The sequence below is a fragment of the Ovis canadensis genome, chromosome 12 (genome assembly GCF_042477335.2).
Source record: "Ovis canadensis isolate MfBH-ARS-UI-01 breed Bighorn chromosome 12, ARS-UI_OviCan_v2, whole genome shotgun sequence".
Lineage (NCBI taxonomy): Eukaryota > Metazoa > Chordata > Mammalia > Artiodactyla > Bovidae > Ovis > Ovis canadensis.
Genome location: NC_091256.1, coordinates 37,518,392 through 37,539,657, shown reverse-complemented (window position 1 = coordinate 37,539,657; position 21,266 = coordinate 37,518,392). Strand labels below are relative to the sequence as shown.

The 21,266-nt window shown below is 46.4% G+C and overlaps 1 protein-coding gene across 1 annotated transcript in view; it reads left to right on the top strand.

Annotated features, from left to right (window-relative positions):
• CAPN8 (calpain 8) overlaps nt 1-21,266 on the top strand; it is a 75,250-nt gene that overhangs the window by 1,134 nt on the left and 52,850 nt on the right. Inside the window, exon 2 of the mRNA XM_069545112.1 lies at nt 8,469-8,538. Within this exon, the coding sequence (XP_069401213.1) occupies nt 8,469-8,538 (70 nt within the window). The remainder of the gene's footprint in view (nt 1-8,468; nt 8,539-21,266) is intronic.

Sequence of the window (21,266 nt, the reverse complement as noted above, 5' to 3'; positions counted from 1 at the left end):
GAAGAAAGCTTCATTTGGTGACCAAAGTCAGGTATCATTAGCCTTTGCCTAGTGTTTCTCCTTTGTTTGAAATTCATATATATATATATACTGTGTTTAGTTGCTCATTTGTGTCCTACTGTTTGTGACCCCATGGACTATAGCCTGCCAAGCTCCTCTGTCCCTGGGGATTCTCCAGGCAAGACTACTGGAGTGGGTTGCCATGCTCTCCTCCAGGGGATCTTCCCAACCCGGGTATTGAACCCAGGTCTCCTGCATTGCAGGCAGATTCTTTATCATCTGAGCTGCCAGAGAAGCCTATGTGTATATATATATGTGTGTGTGTGTATATATATATATATTTGTGTATATATATGTATATATTTGCGTGTATATATATGTGTATATATATGTGTGTGTGTGTATATATACGTGTATATATATATATACATTTGTGTGTGCCAGGACTTAGCTGTGGCATGCAGGATCTTTAGTTGTGGCATGTAAACGCTTAGTTGTGGCCTATGGGATCTACTTCCCAGAGCAGGGATGGAACCTGGGCCCCCTGCATTGGGAGCACAGAGTCTTGGCTGCTGGGCCACCAGGGAAGTCCCTCCTTCGTGTGAAATTCTTCGAGCCCTCACCTCCTCAACCACGTTCTGCCCTAGACTGTGTCTTCACCTGGCCTCACTATCCACATAAATCTGCTAATTTCAGAATGGAGCGCTGATTTGTGCCTGTCAGCAAAATGCTATAAAATCCAGACGATGAGGTAGTAAGTAGAACCTGATTAATGTGAAACCCAAGTACTCCCATTATTGAGAGTTTTCAGATGAGTGAACAAAAGCCTGTCACAATTTACCCTCTCCATTCCCAGTCGTCAATAAGGATTCGCACATGGCTGCTTTCGGCTAGGTTGTGCTCGCATATCACGAGGCATGTTATAGGACCCAGCTTTATCCTGTACAGTCTTACAGGTTTTTGAATAGGCTCCTGACTTGGTAATGACCCTGATTCTATTATTAGAGATGTGCCTCAGGATCTGGGGAAGTCAGCCTGTTCCCAAATGCTTCATTTCCTTCTTCCTTGAGGTCTCTCAGGGGCCCACAAGAAGGTTGGGGATGTCCAGAAATGAGGTGCATCAGGGAGTTCATTTGCCTTCTTCCCTCCCTCCCCTCTCTTCTTCCCCTCCCCACTCCCTCTTTCTTCCATCTTTCCTTCCTTCCTTCTTTTCTTTTTCTTAGGTTGTGGTAAAATACACACAACATGAAATTAACCATCTTAACCATTTTAAGTGTATAGTTCAGTAACAATAGGAGCATTGATTGCTCCTATTTATGGCCATGCAACTGTTGTTACCAACCATCTCCAGACCTTTTATAGCTTGCAAACATGAAACTCTGTACTCATTAAACAATAACTCCACGTCTCTGCTTCCCTTCTACTTCTGTCTCTATGAGTTTGACTGTTCTGGGTGCCTCCTATATAAGTGAAATCACGCAATGTTTGTCCTTTTATGACTGGCTGATTTCACTTAGCATAATGTCCTCAAGATGTATCTATGTTGTGGCATGTGACAGCATTTTCTTTTTAAGATCGAATAGTATTCCACTGTATGACTATTTCATGTTTTACTTATTCGTTCATCCATCAGTAGACACTTGGGTTGCTTGCACCTCTTGGCCATTGTGGATATGGGTGGACAAATAGCTCTTTGAGACCTCTGCTTTCATTCCTCTTGGGTCTGGATCCAGAAATAGAATCAGTAGATCATATGGTAATTTATTTTTGATTTTTGAGGACTAATTATATTGTTTTCCACAGCCAGTGCACCGTTTTATATTCCCACCAGCAGTGTACAGGCTTCCAATTTTCCCACATCCACAGCCTCACCCTCACTGGTTTTCTGTTTCGTGGTGGTGGCCATACCAGGGAGTGTGAAGTGCAATCTCATCGTGGTTTTGATTTACATTTCCCTAACGATTAGTGATGGTAAGCATCTTTTCATACTTTTTCCCGTAAATTTTCTTTCTTTTAACATTTTCTCTATTTATTTTTGGCTGTGCTGGTCTTGGTTGCTGCGTGGGCTTTCTCTAGTTTTGGGGAGTGGGGGCTACTGTCTACTTGCGGTGCTGGGCGTTGTGGTGGCTTCTCTTGTTGCAGAGCATGGGCTCTCGGGCCCATCTAGGAGCTGCAGCTCCTGGGCTCTACAGCACAGGCTCAGTAGTTGTGGCACGTGGCCTCCCCTGTTCCTCACTATGTGGGATCTTTCCAGACCAGGGATTGAACCCGTGTCTCCAGCATTAGCAGGTGGATTCTCTACCACTGAGACATCAGGGAAGCCCTCATGTGCTTGTTGACCATTTCATAAATCGTCTTTGCAGAAATGCCTGTTCAAGTGCCCAGTTGTCTGTTGAGTTGTCTGTTTTTTGTTTTACTTGCTGCTCTTGAGGGTGGCCCTTTACCTCCTGGTTTTAGGCACCTGAAGCCAGCTGCCCGGGTGTGGCTCTTAGAACCCTTGTTCCCACAAAGATGTTAATTTTTATTTCCTTTTGGGAGAAAGGCGATGAGATGGGCTAAATTTATATGGATATTTGTTTTTTCCCCCTCTCAATTATACATAAAGCTTGATACTTGGATGTTTTCCAAAATAATAAAATTTGACATCCTGCCCCCCCTGGGTGTTTCTGCCTATTTGAAGTCCTGAGTGAGAGGTTTGGTTGGGCTCTTGAAGGGTTGGAGGACAAGTTTGTGCACATGGATGATCTAATGGTCAAGCTTGGGTTCTCAGGAGAAACTTTTGGCTATTTATGATCCTAAGACAACACTTCCGCTACTAGTGTTAGACATGGACCACAGTCCTGTCACAGACGATATGACTGCCTGTGAGAGCGAGGGGTACTCCTAGAAGCAGCTTTCATTTCCCGGCTTCCCCATGGCCCTGGGTTGATGCCCAGCCCGGCCTCTGTGGTTTGAGGGATGCTCAGTGGGTGCAGGCCCCAGTTCGGCCCAATCAATGGTTTTCTTCTCTGTCCTTTTTTTCTTTCTTTCTGTAATTAAGCAGTTTATTGATCCTAAGGAGAAATACAGAGAGAGAGAGAAGTGAGACAATGTCAGCTGCATGGTAAGGACTCATGGAACAGCCAACTTCAGTTAAGAGAAACCTGCTGGGTTGACCTTTGGGAGGTTCGGATAAGGATGAGGGGACGAGGCCTCAGGGTGGGGCTTCCACTTTGCCTGCCGCTTAGGTGAATGAATTTGGGAATTTTCAACTCAGTGTTGGTTTATTGAGTGCTGGTCACGTACAGATGCTAGCGTGGAGCCTTTGTGAGGTTTTGCTAGTTGGGGAGACGGTCAGATAGTGGACCAACAGCAGAATGGCCAAAAGCTTGGATTTGGGTGACAGGTGGATCAGGATTCTGGTTCCCTCTCTGCCGTTTGTTAGCTGTGTGGCTAAGTTACTGACCTCCCCAGGACTCAGTTTCCTCATCTATAAAATGGGAATAACATGGGACTTCTCTGGCAGTCCAGTGGTTAAGACTCAATGCTTCCACTGCAAGGGATGTGGGTTCAATCCTTGGTCAGGGAGCTAAGATTCCACATCCCACATGCCATGCAATTTGGCCCCCAAAAAGAATAATAATATGACTTACCTCATTGGGTTATTGCGAAGTTTGAATGAGAGGATGAATTTAACCCAGTGCCTGGCATGTAATAGATTCTTGATTCTGTGAGCTGTCTCTAGCTATTATCATGAGACAAAACGTCCAGAGAGTGAAATATAAATATGGACACAATGTACAGGAGTTCAGGGGCAGAAACAGTTAAATTGACTGTGGGATTGGGGCTGGTTAATTACTGCAGACATCTGAAGTGGAGGGGATGCTGGTGAAAGAAGAGGGTCAGGGCCGTGGATGTGCATTCAGAGCTTGTTCGGAGGACGGCCGTGGCCTGTAGTCAGAGGAGAGAGAGCACCGTGGGAAGCAGAGGGCAAGCCTGGAAACGTCCAATGGGGCCAGACCCTAGAGGGACAGGAGTGCTGGGCTGAGTCCCATGGGCATAACCAATGCTGCTGCCGATGAATAGGACAGCATCATTGGGTTTCCCGGAAGTGCACAGCCAGGGCTCCTAAGATGCCAAACATCGACTATCAGACACGGACTAATATCCTAGGGGGCAGCGTTTCCAAGTCATCAAGTCACTGAGAGTGTGAGTTAAATCACTTCCTACCTTGAATTTCTTACTGATACCGGTATTTCTCTTGTGGCTGTTCATTAGGGGCTGATATGAGGCTTGAGTAATTGAGTCTGTGGTGTGTTTTAATTACCTGAGAAATTGTAAACATTATTGCTAAAAAGACATGTTTGTTTTTGAGGAAGACCTCCCTCTTTGCAGGGGCTTGCCTCTTTTAAACATCTTTGACTGCCAGGTTACTTTGTATCTCTGATCTGAGTTCTGATAGAGTTAGTAATGGAGAGAAGACTTTGGAAATATTCTTCAGGCATAATGCTAAGATGTGATCTCCTTGCAAGGCTGAGGATATTCTGTGGCCCCTGAGAGATTCATACAACATATAAGTCAGGGAATTTCTTGGTTGTTTTCTCTTGGTGGGTGGTGGTGTACATTTTAGTCATGCTAATGAATAAAGTAATCAAATGAGCATTCCATCGCCTAGGAACCCTCTTGGGCTTCCCAGGTGGCTCTAGTGGTAAAGAACCCACCTGCCAATGCAGGAACCATAAGAAAACGTGTATTCGATCCCTGGGTTGGGAAAATTCCCTGCAGGAGGGCATGGCAACCCACTCCAGTATTCTTGCCAGGAGAATCCCATGGTCAGAGGAACCTGGCAGGCTGCGATCCATAGAGGTGTAAAGAGTTGGACACGACTAAAGTGACTTAGCAGGCACACACAGGAACCCCTGAGCACCACTCTGGTTATAATGCTTCCTGTTGTCTCTAGCCTTTGCAAACCACTCTGTTTTCCAAGCCAAACTTACCATTTTAGCTGAGCTTGGTAGACCTATTAGGTATGAGTCTAGTGCGCTTCTAACATGTAGACAGTGTGACATGGGTAATTGAATGTACAGCTCGGGGGAGTGATTTGGGAGCATCAGCATATTCTATAGTTAGTAACTGAAGCCGCAGGTCTGGATGGCGTCACCCAGGGAGAAGGCTTCAGGCATGTTATTGCTCTGTGAGATGGGGTCATGCCCAGGACTGAGGACCCAGCTCAGGGGTTCCCTGGTCCTGAAGATGAACAGAACAGAGGAACTCTTGAAGGAGACTTGACAAGGAGTAGAGAGGGGAGAAAGTCAAGAGCGAATGAGAATAGACGCCAAGAGAGGAGGGTTTCAGAAGGTGGGAACAGGCAACAGGATCAAGTGTAAAGAGCAGTGAGATGGAGGAGAGCGAAGCTCGTTCTATGAGTGCTGGTGACTCAGGTGAGAGGAGTTTCATGGAGCCCTGGGAGATCGGAGCCAGGCTTCGGGAGACAGATGGATGGATGGGAGATGAGGAGCTGGAGACTCTTTAAAGAAGGTTTTTAAGCAGAGAGATTCTGCCAAACCTCTGTTTGGTGTGCTCTCAGCCCTTCCTTTTTTAAAAAGCAAAACAAACAAATTACATTCAACATTTCTTCTTGTCTCTCCATTTTTGTTAATTAAAATTTCAAATCTCTACCTTCTGCCCACCAGGAGAGGATGTCTGGACTCTGGGATCTTCTTGATCACCTGGGATTAGAATTCGCTGCTGCCCACTTTTAGAACCCCTAGTTTGGCTCATGCCACTTCTGTCTGTAAATTGCCGCTAGAAGGACAATTGGTGATCCAGTGGTTAAGACTCCGCGCTCCCAATGCACCGGCCCCAGGTTTAACCCCTGGTCAGGGAACTAGATCCTGCATGCTGCATCTAAGACCTGGTGCAGACACATTAAAAAAACAAAAAGTTGCCACTAAAGGTTGAAACAAACAAGCAGAACTAAGCTCCATTATTGGAAGGCTGGCTAAATAACTCATGGTACTTATAATGAAATGATAAAGCTCTATATGTGCTGAGCAAAGATACACAAGATAGAAAATGTACATATGTAAGGTGTTAGTCACTTAGTCATGTCTGACTCTTTGTGATGCTGTGGACTGTAGCCCACCAGGCTCCCCTGTCCATGGGATTCTCCAGGCAAGAATACTGGAGTGGGTAGCCATTCTCTTCTCCAGAGGATCTTCCCAATCCAGGGATTGAATCTGGGTCTCCTGCATTGCAGGTAGAGTCTTTACCATCTAAGCCTCCAGGGAAGCCATATATATGTAAATATGCTTTTGCATCAAAAGAGTTTCTGGAAGGGTATACAAGAAATGTTAACAGCAAGGAATCAAAGTGAAAGGAATTTTTTTGTTTTTATAGCATTATTTGCTGTTACTTTTTTTTTTTTAAACCCATGGGCACACAATATTTAAATAAAAAACAAGTTAGTGATTTTTTTTTTTAATATTTGGAAGAAAAAAAAGCCAGCCCCAAAGTGCTATCTCTGACCATTTAGGCAGGAGCTTTATACAAGGGTGTTAGGGCTGCCACTCAGAAGCCTCTACCCTGCATGGTCCTGGAACCTCAGAATCCCGGCTCATAGCTGCATACCCACTCTCTCTGTCTGCCTTCAGCCCATCATTCTCTTGCTTCCCCTTTCCTTTTTGATCCACCATTAAAAAAAAAAATCTCTATGGAGTAAGATGGGCTTCCCAGGTGGTGCTAGTGGTAAAGAACCTGCTTGCCAATGCAGGAGACATAAGAGACATAAGGTTCAATCCCTGGGTTGGAAGATCCCCTGGAGGAGGGCATGGCAACTCATTCCAGTATGCTTGCCTGGAGAATCCCATGGACAGAGGAGGCTGGCGGGCTACAGTCCATGGGGTCACAAATAGTCGGACATGATTGAAGTAACTTAGCACACAGTCACTCATGGAATAAGATGGAAATATTTCCCATTCTCTGTGGTCAGACAGTCCCTGATGTAGCAAAACCAGGCTGGCTTCTTTTTTGTCCCTTGAGGTTCCCACCCTTTTCCCCTAAGAGTGCATCTGGTGGTGAGGCAGACCTGCCTCTCCTTTGGGAACCACTCCTCACATCTGCTAAGTCACTTTAGTCATGTCCAGCTCTTTGCAACACGATGGACTGTGTAGCCTACTTGGCTCTTTTGTCCGTGGGATTCTCCAGGCAAGAATACTGCAGTGGGTTGCCATGCCCTCCTCCAGGGGACCTTCCACCCCAGGGACTGAACCTTTGTCTCTTATGTCTCCTGCGTTGCAGGCAGATTCTTTACCACTAGCACCACTTGGGAAGCCCGTAGCCTGTCCTAGATTCTGCTTTTCTCATGCACATGTATCTTCTCCCATCTAATAAGTCTTTTCAGGCATAATCCCTCGTGGGCATTTCTCCCTTTTCTCCTTTTGTTTTCTGTGGTCTACATTCCAGTGTTAGGCACTAGGCTTTTCCTCTGATTTGTTTTTTTAAAGAACATTTTTATTTATTATTATTTTTTTGGCCATGTTGTGTGGCCTGTGGGATCTTAGTTCCCCAGCCAGGGATCCAACCCGAGCCCCCTACAGTGGAAGCGCAGAGTCCTAACCTCTGGCCCGCCAGGGAAGTCCCTTTCCTCTGATTTTTATCCTGGATGTCTATCTTGGTTTCCCATGTAGGCTGAAAGCACTTGGAGGCCAAGAACCACGCGTATTTTTTCCCTCTGTGTCACCATGCTCCCATCTTTCCCCTGCCCGATATGGTGCAACCAGTACCATGTATAGAACAGGCATTGAGTACATCCTTGCTGGGTAAACCAGAAAGAAAGAAGGCCTACAGGATGCCTTCTTGTGCCCTAATAGAGCTCTAGGGCCATGAGCTTGCCCGTGACAAGTGCCACTCCGAGACAGATGAGCAGGGAGGCAACGGAGTGCAGGTCAGATGTGGGAGTGAGGTTGAGTTCTCCTCTCTGGACAGACACTTCCTGAAGCCCCAGTGTTTCCATCAGCACACAGGGTCCTCATCACTGAGGCAAGTGTTTAATGAGTGTCCGTAGGGTGCAGAGCATTTTCTTAGAGTGCTAAACATTAGCCTCATCCTCTCCCTAAAAGTAGGGGTGTTGTCCAAACGGTGAGATCATATTTCATCCCGTCATTATCTTAGCTTTGCCTTTCTCCTGCCTCCCCCGCCTTCACACCCACACACCCACACACCCACACTGCATGCATAGTGATAAAAAGCTTGCTCACGGGGGGAGCTGTGGGCTCCAGCTCCTGCTTTGCCACCCCTGGCTGTGTGACTGTGGGCAGCTCTCTTGCCTTCTCTGGGCTTCAGAATCCTCAGTGATAAAATGTGGTACATGCAATAGATGATCCCTTGGGTTTCTTCCATGAATTTTATGACGATCAAGCTCCTTCACCCTCGGTGCCACCATCACTGGGCATCTTTGTGACTTGTGTTTTGTCCCCGATTGTTTCCAGGAATTGTGCCCCAGCCCTCAGTTTATCGTTGGTGGAGCCACGCGCACAGACATCTGTCAGGGTGCCCTAGGTGAGTCACTGGGGAGAGGCCTATTTGTTTTGGGAGAGGGCAGGTGTGTGTGTGATGAGTAACATCAGATTACGCTGTTAGGCTTGGCCGTCTACACTGGGTCTGCCCCTCACCTGTATGGACCTTTGAGGCTGTGCTCTCCACTCTGGCTCCCACTCTCCAGGGAATACTGGAACTCCCTTTGGTTCCTTTTAACCAAGAGACTTTCCATATGCTCATTTAACCCTTTTTAATGCTAGAGTCACAAGCTAGGATTATAGGCATATGGTAGATAACTGTGCTTGGAGAAGGAAATGGCAACCCACTCCAGTGTTCTTGCCTGGAGAATCCCAGGGATGGGGGAGCCCGGTGGGCTGCTGTCTATGGGGTTGCATAGAGTCGGACACGACTGAAGTGACTTAGCAGCAGCAGCAGATAAGTGTGCTGCTGTGTTCTTTCTTTAAATATTTATTTATTTGACTGCTTCAGGTTTTAGTTGCAGCATGCTGCATCTTCAGTTGTGGCATGCAAACTTTTAGTTGCAACATGTGGGATCTAGTTTCCTGACCAGGTATCAGACGTGGGCCTCCTGCGTTGGGAGTACGAAGTCTTAGCCACTGAACCAGCGGGGGAGTCCCTGTGCTGTGTTTTGATAATAGTTTCCTGTAAGTGGACATGATTCGACCTGTGGAGTGGCCACACGTATACAATTAAGCGTGCTAAGTTTCTTCAGTCATGTCAGACTCTTTGTGACCCCTTGGACCATAGCCTGCCAGGCTCCTCTGTCTGTGAGAGTCTCCAGGTAAGAATACTGGAGTGGGTTGCCATTTCCTCCTCTGGGGATCTTCTCGACCCAGGGATGGAACCCACATCCCTTAGGTCTTCTGCATTGCAGGCAGATTCTTCGCCACTAGCGCCACCTGCCGTCACAATAGATGCTCTCATCATGAGTAAGAAAAAAATCCTAGCTTTGTAGCCAAGCTTTCTATCCTAGGCCAGGAATCATGGGATTAAGACCCTTCACTTCCCAATCTTTCATATTCCCTCCAAATCAGGCACAGTTAAGTTAGAGGAATAATGTATTTTGTTTTATAAGTTCTTCCCTGGTGGCTCAGACGGTAAAGCGTCTGCCTATAATGTGGGAGATCCAGGTTCGATCCCTGGGTTGGGAAGATTCTCTGGAGAAGGAAATGGCAACCCACTCCAGTACTCTTGCCTGGAAAATCCCATGGACGGTGGATCGTGGTAGGCTACAGTCCATGGGGTCGCAAAGAGTTGGACACAACTGAGCGACTTCATTTTCATTTTTTTGTAAGTTCTATCTAGCCTTGAGTGTTGGAAACCAAGGTTCTGTTTGATAGCAGATTAGCATTGTTGATCTCATAAGCCCTCCTGATCCCAGGATCTCATGGTTTCTGCATTGAGTTGGATAACACTAACATTTTAGGGACACCATGGCTCTGAATTGAATTCACCGGCTTTCCAAACGGCCAGCCGGTGACAGCTGCAGGATATAGAACTGGAAACGAAGACAGGAGGAAACAAATCCTGCTTGCTTGAAAGTCAGCCAAACAAACAAAATCTCCGCATCCATGTGTCGCCACCGCCCCTTATCTTTCTGGAGATTTCCCCTCTGTCTTTTTCTCCTTGCACCGCAAACATGTTCTCTTCAGCATGCTGGAAACCTTTATGATTTTGAAGATCACACTGGCATTCATTTTAAATGCTTCCAATGTTCTCTCCTTTAATGAGTATAGCAAATATCCCCTTAGCCAGAGCTCATGGAGCGTGAGTACAAAGCAGTGAGAACCATTCGGGTTCCACACAGTCATGTGCCCCAGTCCCTGAAAGCCACAGCCTCTGTGTCCCCAGCCTTTGAGTGAGGTGAGGGCTCCCAGAGGGTTGTGTTCTGACCTCTGCTTGTTACGGTAAGTGTGCTGTGCCTTTTTACTTCAAGCGAAATGTTTAACCTAATATAGCATGCATCTCAGGGAAACACAACTTCACATTTATGCTTTTAACAACTTCTTGCTGTAGAAGGGTTGACTTTGGAAAAGGTATTTAGTAAGTGTCTTTTAATTGATTGACTTGGAGAGATCCTCCTTTGAATAGTTTTAAGCTCAGAGGAAAGCGAGTTTCCCAAAAGAGACCAGAGCGTTACCATGGTGAGCGTGTGCTGCTGATGAAGCCGGCGGCTGGAGGAGCAGGAAATGAACCTGACTCCCCGAATCCAACTCACATCAAAGTGCTGGGGCTACGCCGTGGAGGCCGCCCTGGGTTAGCCCAGCGCTGCCTTGGTGGATTTTAATGAACAGAGCGGAAAGGCTTGTTGAGTCCAATTTCCTGAAGGGTGCTTGGTATGGGGCCAGAGGGCCTGTGGACCAGATGGAGCTGCAACAAGCATCGAAGTGGGTACCTGGGCGCTGGGCCTGTAACTTGGCCCCAGGGTGAATGCCAGGGGCTGAATGGCAGCAGTCGGTGAACTTGAGCCTGGTGGCCTTAACACTGGGTGGAGAGATTAAGAGGCGGTGTTATGTGGCACCTGTCAGAGAGTGACAGGGATTAATACTTGCCCAGTGCCTTGCAGGCTTGACAGAGTCCAACACAGTGCAGTGGGGTCTAATGCAGATTTTAAATATTATTGTTACTTTTTTACAGTTTATCTATATAATGAAAATGATGTCCTTTACACTGCTTTGTGTCACTGTTGTTTTACTTTTATTTTTAGTACACACTGTTCAAAAATGACAACTGAAAGGTCCACAGTGAAAATTTGGCTTTCCATATATTTCCATCTATTCTAATGTTTCCCTGCAACCTTTTTAAATTCCATCCAGTATTTCTTTATACAAATTCAAGTAAACCTTAAAACGTAGTCTAATATGTATCTCTTTTTTGCCTTGAAGATAGCATTCAGGAAATACTGTTTGGCACCTTGCCATTATTTGTCATTATTTCACTTAATAAAATGTCTTGGAGATCTTTCCAAGACAGTATATGAAGGGCTTTGTTCTTTTTTTTCATTTTTATTTTTTGGCTGCACCTCATGCTATGGGGGGAAAGAAATGGCACCCTACTCCAGTACTCTTGCCTGGCAAATCCCATGGATGGAGGAGCCTGGTAGGCTGCAGTCCATGGGGTCAAGAAGAGTTGGACATGACTGAGCAGCTTCACTTTCACTTTCATGCACTGGAGAAGGAAATGGCAACCCACTCCAGTGTTCTTGCCTGGAGAATCCTAGGGACAGAGGAGCCTGGTGGGCTGCCATCTATGGGGTCGCACAGAGTCGGACACGACTGAAGCGACTTAGCAGCAGCAGCATATATAATCTAGTTCTTGTGAGAGCTTAATGTGAGTCCTCACCCTGTGAGAGTCCTTGGCTTGCACCAGAGTCTGTGCTCACGTGCAGTCCAGGAGCTAACTTTCTTTGGAGACATCATTATAGGATGAAGGATTGGGAAGTCTGCAGTGCTAAAGGTTCGGTTGCTCCAGATAATTACTCACAGTGTCGTTTGCATTTTGTTGGGTGACTCAGTCTCTGCCAGAGAACACGGTGGTTTGCCCTCACACACATTAACTGGGGGTCTGGTGATGAAACAGCTCCTAGACAAAAGCACTCCCTGGATCCTCAGGCCTGGCGCTCATCACCTTGGTGCACTAAGAAGGGGTCCCCTTCAGTCTCAGCCTTTCCATGCTCCATCTTCCTGGCAGAGCCCACACTCACCAGATCTAGCAAGGGCCACAAACACAGTGTCCCTCCAGTATCAGGGGATCTAGGGGCCTCACCGTGTTACAAGCGAGTAAGTTGGTAAGTGTGGGATTCCCTGCAGGGCATGCCTGTGGTGCCCATTTCCGGCGAAGGCTCATGGCTGGGGCATCGCCCAGGGAAGTTCAGGCACCTCTCCGGTCCCTCTGCTGTTTGTTCCCGCACTGTCTGTCTCTCTCATTGACCCATGCGTGTTCCTCTGGGGCCACAGAAATAGATCCTGTCCCACCATGAAGTTCATGTCTCTGGCTTCATTCACCTGATGCAATATGTCATGACCATCCGCCGGCCAGGACTCCTTTGTCACTGGCTTCAGAAGTCCAACTCAGTCAACTTAAGGAAAAAGAAGTTGTTGGCTCCTCCCACTGGACCATGGGAAGGGAAGGGCAGCGCCGGCCTGGGGAAGGCTGGGTCCAGGGGTCTAGATGTTCCTGGAGCTCTCTCTGCCTGTCACGTCTCCACTGGCCTCTGTGAGTCAGCTCCGCCCTCTCCCGTGCCAGGCAGGCTCCAAGCAGTGGAAGAGACATCTAGAGTTCCAGATGTCAACTTGGTGCGATCATGAACCAGCTTTGGTTTAATCTCAGAAGAAGTCTCACCAGCAGTATGGAGTTCACAGCTGGAGTGCAAAGAGCCCTGCAGGGAGACCTGGGTCTTCACGGTCTGCCTGTGGCCGCATGACCTCAGTTAGTACAGCTGAACAGTGGGGATATAATCAAACCCAGCCTGCCTGGTGGTTGTGATGGGTAGGGAATTGACACGGCTCCTTGTTCTCCAAGCAGGGGGCAGTAAATGGGGGCAGAATTGAATCTAATATCCCTGGGCGCCCTGCCTATATGCACCATGGGACTGACTCTCTTCTGCGTCTCTATAATCCACAGTGCCTGGAGATGTGGCAGGGCTCCATGAATGTTTACTTACATCTGATATGTTTTCTAAAACCTTTGCCTTCTATCATTATTAAATCATGGAAACAGGGTAGCCTAAATCAGAGGCTACTTGTGTTTTTACTTCCTTTTATTGCCAATATCACTCTTAGCAATCAGGCTGGATCAAGCATTTGGAATATATTTGGAATAAAAAAATCCCATCCTGAAGTTGACATGTCTTTATTTTTCACTTCAGTCACTCAGTCGTGTCCGACTCTTTGTGACCCCATGGACTGCAGCACGCAGGGCTTCCTTGTCTATCATCAACTCCCAGAGCTTGCTCAAACTCATGTCCATCAAGTTGGTGATGCCATCCAACCATCTCACCCTCTATCGTCCCCTTCTCCTCCTGCCTTCAATCTTTCCCAGCGTCAGGGTCTTTTCCAACGAGTCAGTTCTTTACATCAGATGGCCAAAGAATTGGAGCTTCAGCTTCAGCATCAGTCCTTCCAATGAATATTCACGGCTGATTTTCTTTGGGATGGACTGGTTGGATCTCCTTGCAGTCCAAGGGACTCTCAAGAGTCTTCTGCAACACCACAGTTCAAAAGCAGCAATTCGTAAGTGCTCAGCCTTCTTTACGGTTCAACTCTCATATCCATGACTACTGGAAAAACAATAGCTTTGACTAGATGGACATTTGTTGGCAAAGTAATGTCTCTGCTTTTTAGTATGCTGTCTAGGTTGGTCATAGCTTTTCTTCCAAGGAGCAAGCATCTTTTAATTTCATGGCTGCAGTCACCATCTGCAGTGATTTTGAAGCCCAAGAAAATTAAGTCTGTAACTGTTTCCATTGTTTCCCCATCTATTTGCCATGAAGTGATGGGACCAGATGCCATGATCTTAGTTTTTAGAATGTTGAGTTTTAAGCCAACTTTTTCACTCTCCTCTTTCACTTTCATCAAGAGGCTCTTCTCTTCCTCTTCACTTTCTGCCCCAAGGGTGGTATCATCTGTGTGTCTGAGGTTATTGATATTTCTCCCAGCAATCTTGATTCCAGCTTGTGCTTCATCCAGCCTGGCATTTCACTTGATGTACTCTGAATATAAGTTAAATAAGCAGGGTGACAATATACAGCCTTGACATACTCCTTCCCCAATTTGGAACCAATCTGTTGTTTCATGTCCTGTTCTAATTGTTGCTTCTTGACCTGCATCCAGATTTCTCAGGAGGCAGGTCAGGTGGTATGGTATTCCCATCTCTTGAAGAATTTTCCACAGTTGGTTGTGATATACGCAGTCAAAGGCTTTGGCATAATCAGTAAAGCAGAAGTAGATGTTTTTCTGGAATTCTGTTGCTTTTTCAGTGATCCAACTGATGCTGGCAATTTGATCTCTGGGTCCTCTGCCTTTCCTAAATCCAGCTTGAATATCTGGAAGTTCATGGTTTGCGTACTGTTGAAGCCTGGCTTGGAGAATTTTGAACATTAATTTCTAGCATGTGAGATGACTGCAATTGTGTGGTAGTTTGAGCATTCTTTGGCATTGCCTTTCTATGGGATTGGAATGAAAACTGACTTTTTCGAGTCCTGTGGCCACTGCCGAGTTTTCCAAATTTGCTGGCATATTGAGTGCAGCACTTTCACAGCATCATCTTTTAGAATTTGAAATAGCTCAACTGGAATTCCATCACCTCCACTAGCTTTGTTCGTAGTGATGCTTTCTAAGGCCCACTTGACTTCACATTCCTGGATGTCTGGCTCTAGGTGAGTGATCACACCATTGTGGTTATTTAGGTCATGAATATCTTTTTTGTATAGTTCTTCTGTGTATTCTTGCCACCTCTTCTTAGTATCTTCTGCTTCTGTGGGGTCCAAAAAATTTCTGTCCTTTATTGTGCCCATATTTACATGAAATGTTCCCTTGGTATCTCTAATTTTCTTGAAGAGATCTCTAGTCTTTCCCATTCTATTGTTTTCCTCCATTTCTTTGCATTGATCACTGAGGAAGGCTCTCTTATCTCTCTTTGCTATTCTTTGGAACTCTGTATTCAAATGGGTATATCTTCTCTTTTTTCCTTTGCCTTTAGCTTCTCTTCTTTTCTCAGCTATTTGTAAGGCCTCCTCAGACAACCATTTTGCCTTTTTTGCATTTCTTTTTCTTGGGGAAGGTCTTGATCCCTGCCTCCTGTACAATGTCACGAACCTCTGTCCATAGTTCTGCTGCTGCTACTAAGTCGCTTCAGTCGTGTCCAACTCTGTGCGACCCCATAGACGGCAGCCCACCAGGCTCCGCCATCCCTAGGATTCTTCAGGCAAGAACACTGGAGTGGGTTGCCATTTCCTTCTCCAATGCAGGAAAGTGAAAAGTGAAAGTGAAGTCACTCAGTCATGTCCGACTCTTAGCAACCCCATGGACTGCAGCCTACCAGGCTCCTCCGTCCATGGGATTTTCCAGGCAAGAGTACTGGAGTGGGGTGCCATTGCCTTCTCCAGGCACTATCAAATCTAATTCCTTGAATCTGTTTGTCATTTCCACTATATAAAATGTAAGGGATTTGATTTAGGTCATACCTGAATCGTCTAGTGGTTTTCCCTACTTTCTTCAATTTAAGTCTGAATTTTGCAATGAGTTGATGATCTGAACCACAGTCAGTTCCTGGTCTTGTTTTTGCTGACAGTATAGAGCTTCTCCATCTTCAACTGCAAAAAATATAATCAATCTGATTTCAGTATTGACCATCTGGTGATGTCCATGTTTAGAGTCTTCTCTTGTGTGGTTGGAAGAGGGTGTTTGCTATGACCAGTGTTTTCTCTTGACAAAACTCTGTTAGCCTTTGCCCTGCTTCATTTTGTATTCCAGGGCCAAATTTGTCTGTTACTCCAGATATCTCTTGACTTCCTACTTTTGCATTTTAGTCCCCTAAGATGAAAAGGACATCTTTTTTGGTGGTAGTTCTAGAAGGTCTTGTATGTCTTCATAGAACCGTTTAGCTTCAGCTTCTTCAGCTTTACTGGTTGGGGCATAGGCTTGGATTACTGTGGTATTAAATGGTTTGCCTTGGAAATGAAGAGAGATCATTCTATCATTTTTGAGACTGCACCCAAGTACTGCATTTCAGACTCTTTTGTTGACTGTGAGGGCTACTCTATTGCTTCTAAGGGATTGTTGCCCACAGTAGTAGATATAATGGTCATCTGAATTAAATTCACCCATTCCAGTTCACTGATTCCTAAAATGTTGATGTCCACTCTTGCCATCTCCTGTTTGACCACTTCTAATTTGCCTTGATTCATGGACCTGACATTCTAGGTTCCTAGGCAGTATTGCTCTTTACAGCCTCTGACTTTGCTTCCATCACCAGTCTCATCCACAAATGGATGTTGTTTCTGCTTTGGCTCCATCTCTTCATTCTTTCTGGAATGGTTTCTCCACTCTCCTCCAGCAGCATACTGGGCACCTACCGACCTGGGGAGTTCATCTTTCCAGTGTCATATCTTTTTGCCTTTTGTTACTGTTTGTGGGGTTCTCAAGGCAAGAATACCAAAGTGGTCTGCCATTCCCTTCTCCAGTGGACCACGTTTTGTCAGAACTTTCCACCATGACCTGTCCGTCTTGGGTAGCCATACAGGGCCTGGCTCATAGTTTCATTGAGTGAGACAAGATTGTGGTCCATGTGATCAATTTGATTAGTTTTCTGTGATTGTGGTTTTCATTCTGTCCACCCTCTGATAAGGATAAGGATAAGAGGCTTATGGAAGCTTCCTAAGAGAGAGAGACTGACTGTGGGGAAACTGGGTTTTGTTCTGATGGGTGGGGCCATGCTCAGTAAATCTTTAATCCAATTTTCTGTTGATGGGCAGGGCTGTGTTCCCTCCCTGTTGTTTGACTTGAGACCAAACTGTCCTGGAGGTAATGAAGATAATGGTGACCCCCTTCAAAAGGTCCCATGCACACACTGCCGCACTCAATGCCCCTGACCCTGCAGCAGGCCACCGCCGACCCATGCCTCTGCTGGAGATTCCTGGACACTCACAGGCAAGTCTGGGTAAATTTTCTGGGGGTTCTCAGTCCCTTTGCTAGATCCCCAGGTTGGGAAATCTGTTGTGGGTCCTAGAACTTTATTAACAGTGTGAGAATTTCTTTGGTATAATTGTTCTGCAGTTTGTGGGTTGTCTTTATTTTTCAAGGATTTCAAAGTTCATGCAAACCAGCTTGTTGACTTATCTATCCTCAGATCACCAAAAGTACTTAGGTCCCAGGGACATCAGAAATGACGTTGTCCCAAGGCCCTGTGGTGGCTGTGAGTAAAGGAACACGGGGAGGAAGCCAGCTCCTTCTGCTTGCTGGATCTTGTGGTCTCCAAGGGAGGACTCTGCTCTGAGTCAGCCTGTCTCTCCCAGGCTTAGCAGAACCACGCAGGCCCACTACGCTCACCATCCTGCATCCTCAGGCGGGGAAACATTGAGACAGGGTATCACTTATGCCTACAGTTGTGAAAATGCAACAGGACTTTATGTGTCTTTGGGCATCTTTTGTGCCCTGCTGCTTTCAGGAATGAGGAGCAGGAGATTTTCTTCCTTAACGAAGGAGAGACAGAGAATTAAAGAATTTAGACAGGAATTAGCATGCTTTCTGAATAACAAATGTGAAACAATGTTTATCCAGGCTTTTGATCTAGTGATGATTTATTTTCCATGCGGAGCAGGATTAGTGAGGGAGCTAAACTTTCCTTTGAAGGGTTTGGTGAGTACTGGGGTCTCTGTCTTTATCCTGCTATTTTCCACTCTCCGTCTTCTCTCTGTGTGTGTGTGTTCATGTGTGTTTATCTCTTCCTTTCTCTAGTGACTTGGTTTTCCTCTTCACCTTTATGAAATTGATGTCTTTTTCATCTTTGTTGTGTTTCTCCAGTAGGGTTTTTATATTTGATATTTTTGTTTCAAAAAAGGAGTGACTGGCTGGTTTCACTTGTCTCTATAGACAAAAAAGAGCGAACAGGGACACCTAAATCCAGGCACCTTCTCTGATGCAACCCTTGCATCGATTTTTCTCTGTGAGCCACACTCCCCCACCAAGAGAGGCCTGCTCTCCTGCAACAGAGGCCAGGCCCCCACAGCCCTCAGCAGTTGGGGCTGGTGTCAGCATCTTCACAGGCATTTTTCTTGGTACCTTTTGATCTGTAGCATCCTTTGAGGGCTGGGGCAAAGTAAGTCAATTCACTAGTTACTTTTAATGAGAAATCCAGAGAAGCCTCAGAGAACTCAAAGGGACCAGACCCCCTCATTGGTTCTGGAGAGTACAGGGTTAGACTTCTGCAGATGACAGTAACTTGTAGCCCAGTCATTAAGTGACATGGGGAAGTTTGCTTTTGTTAATGGTCTTCTCTTGCTTTCAGTGAGTCCCCTTCTTTGTGAAATATCTTTCCCTCTATTTGATCCCTAGTGCTTAATGTCCTCATGTTTGGTCCCACTAACATCACTGTCTCATCCACTCTGAGAAAAAGGGCCCAGGACAGCCATTTACACTTTAGTATGAATTTGAACCAATGTATTAAGGAGGATTTGTATGTAGAACAGAATCTTAAGAGCATGAAAGAATTGGACTCTTAAATTTTTAGTTACATTAAGGGCAGGAGAAGAAGGGGACGACGGAGGATGAGATGGCTGGATGGCATCACTGACTCGATGGACGTGAGTCTGAGTGAACTCCGGGAGATGGTGATGGACAGGGAGGCCTGGCATGCTACGATTCATGGGGTTGCAAAGAGTCGGACATGACTGAGCGACTGAACTGAACTGAACCCTCACTAAGTCACTTCCTTTTGGTATGAGTGCAAGCAGTGAAGCACAGTAATAGAAATCATGGATTATATTCATGTTACATACGATTGTTGCAAATATCTCAAAATACCACTTATATTCATCTTACTTAATAATTATGCTGTTTATTAGACCCTATTCCAAATCTTTTATATAGAATATTAATAAAGAAGTAGAACCTTACTATAATTTTTAAAACATATTTCAATGATAGTTTCAATATAGTTTCTGTAGTCCTATATTTTATTTTATTCATTTAGAAACATTATCCTGGGATCAGACCTTGATTTCACTGAACTGCCAAAGGGTCCAGACATAGGAAAGATTAAGAACTCTGCATTACTAGGATATTAGGTTGCTTCTACCAGGAGTAGATTTCATTTTGCAGCAAAGGGAATTTTTATCAGTGCCCTTCAGAGATGTCCTGACTATCCCTCACTTCCTAAGAGAGATGCAAAAAGTGCAGGCCAGCCTTTGAGTTCCTAGGGAGACCGCCTCTTGCCCTGGAGGTTACTAAATTGATAAGGAGGTGGCAAGTGATACCAGCTGGTGGGGGAAGTGCTTGTCGAGCTCCACCTTGGCTGAGCAGCCTGAGGTTTGGGTCTGAAAACCCAGTTCAGAGTGTGGTTGATTCCTGCTCAGAGAAGTGGTGGCAGACACGTTGGTCAGCCAAAAAGTGTGTTCAGATTTTTCCGTAGCAGCTTATGGAAAAACCCGAACAAACTTTTTGGCCAACCCAATACTTCTGTCCTATATTTTTAGAGGACCATAACTGTAGCGTCATCCACGGACCCAATAGGACCCCCACTGTTAAGGCCCGACTCTGTGCCTCAGGGGACTCCCATCCCCGGGTTAGGTTCCCACATTTCAGACACCACCCCAGGGTCCAAGGACAATTTCCCCATTAGGCACTGGCTGTGAGTCTTGGGTTCCTTCCACCCTCTCTGGCTTCTTAGGGGGCACACCACTGCCCCCTCAAATGAGGCCAGTCAAAGGGCATCACTCCAGGAGCCCGGGGGCTGGTGGCAGACAGTGTCATTGACGGAGCACTGAGGATGCTACATCGGGTCCCCAAGCCTGCAGGGAGCCTGTGTGTGCTGTGTGCGGGGGCTCCTCACCGAGAGGAGCAGCTGAGCTGGAGACCACCTGGTGCAGGAGCAGAAAGTGTGAGGCTACCGGCTGTGCTTTGGCCTCCATGAAGTTTGGTTCAGTCTGGGGGCGTTTACTAGAAGCTTCCGCAGGTGCATCTGAGCTGCGATCCACAGGTTATACCTTTGGTTCCCACCACCGCAGGACAGAAACATGGGTCCTCCTTCCCCCTCCTCTGCTGTCTCCTCCCTCAAGAGCTGGTCCTCCCGGAAGCAAATCCATGCCACCTGCTCACCAGAGGGAGGACAGATGCTTCCTTTGTTCTGAGAGGCTGCACTGATTTGAAGACGGAGAACAAGCAGTGTCTCCATTACCCTGGTTTAAGCCTTTTACAAGCCCTTCCCAGATGCTCGTCGCTTTCAGGGACTTTCTCCTGGTCCTGTCCATTTCTGTCGCCTCCCTCTTGCCATTTTGCCCTTTGCCTGCTCCTCTACGCCAGGAGTAGGTAACAAGAGAGAGCAGTGGTAACTGTGGCAAGCGGGAGACCACGCCCTGCACGGCAGGGAGCTGTCCCCCAGCTTGAATTGGATGGTACCCAAGGAACCAGGAGGCTAACCCCGACTGCCCTACCTTCAAATGCAGCCCTCTCGTGACTCTCACTCATCCCACCTGGCTTCCTTTTCCTTCATGGCATGTATAACCACCTGGCACATGGATTTATTTAGCTTGTCTTTCCCACTAAAATGGAAACTCCATCACATGGAGGATTTCTACCCCCCCGCCCACTGTTATATCCTTAGGGCCTAGAATATTGCTTGGCACAGAGTAGATGCTTAATGAATATTTGTAGAATGACTAGAGGAATTTTGGCTGGATTTGGTAGTTTTTAAGAGAAGCCAGAAATCCGGTTGTTTATGTGAAACCTCCCAATTCAGACACGCTCATCACTATGCGGGCCAGCACTGCCCAAGCCCAGCAGATCTGCAAGCCAGTGCGACTGGTTTATCCTCTTTTCTCTACACTATGGCCCTACTGGGCTCAAGTTATGCCATTGGCCCTTTGGATTTTCTGCATTCTAATCAACTTTTACCCTGCTGAGCCTCTTGAACTGCTGCTCACCGTCCTTACTCTAGTGTTTCTTCGAAGAAACGCTGTTCTTTTGTAGACCAGCCCCAGGCACACCTGCCCTGACTGCTGCTGCTGGAAATTG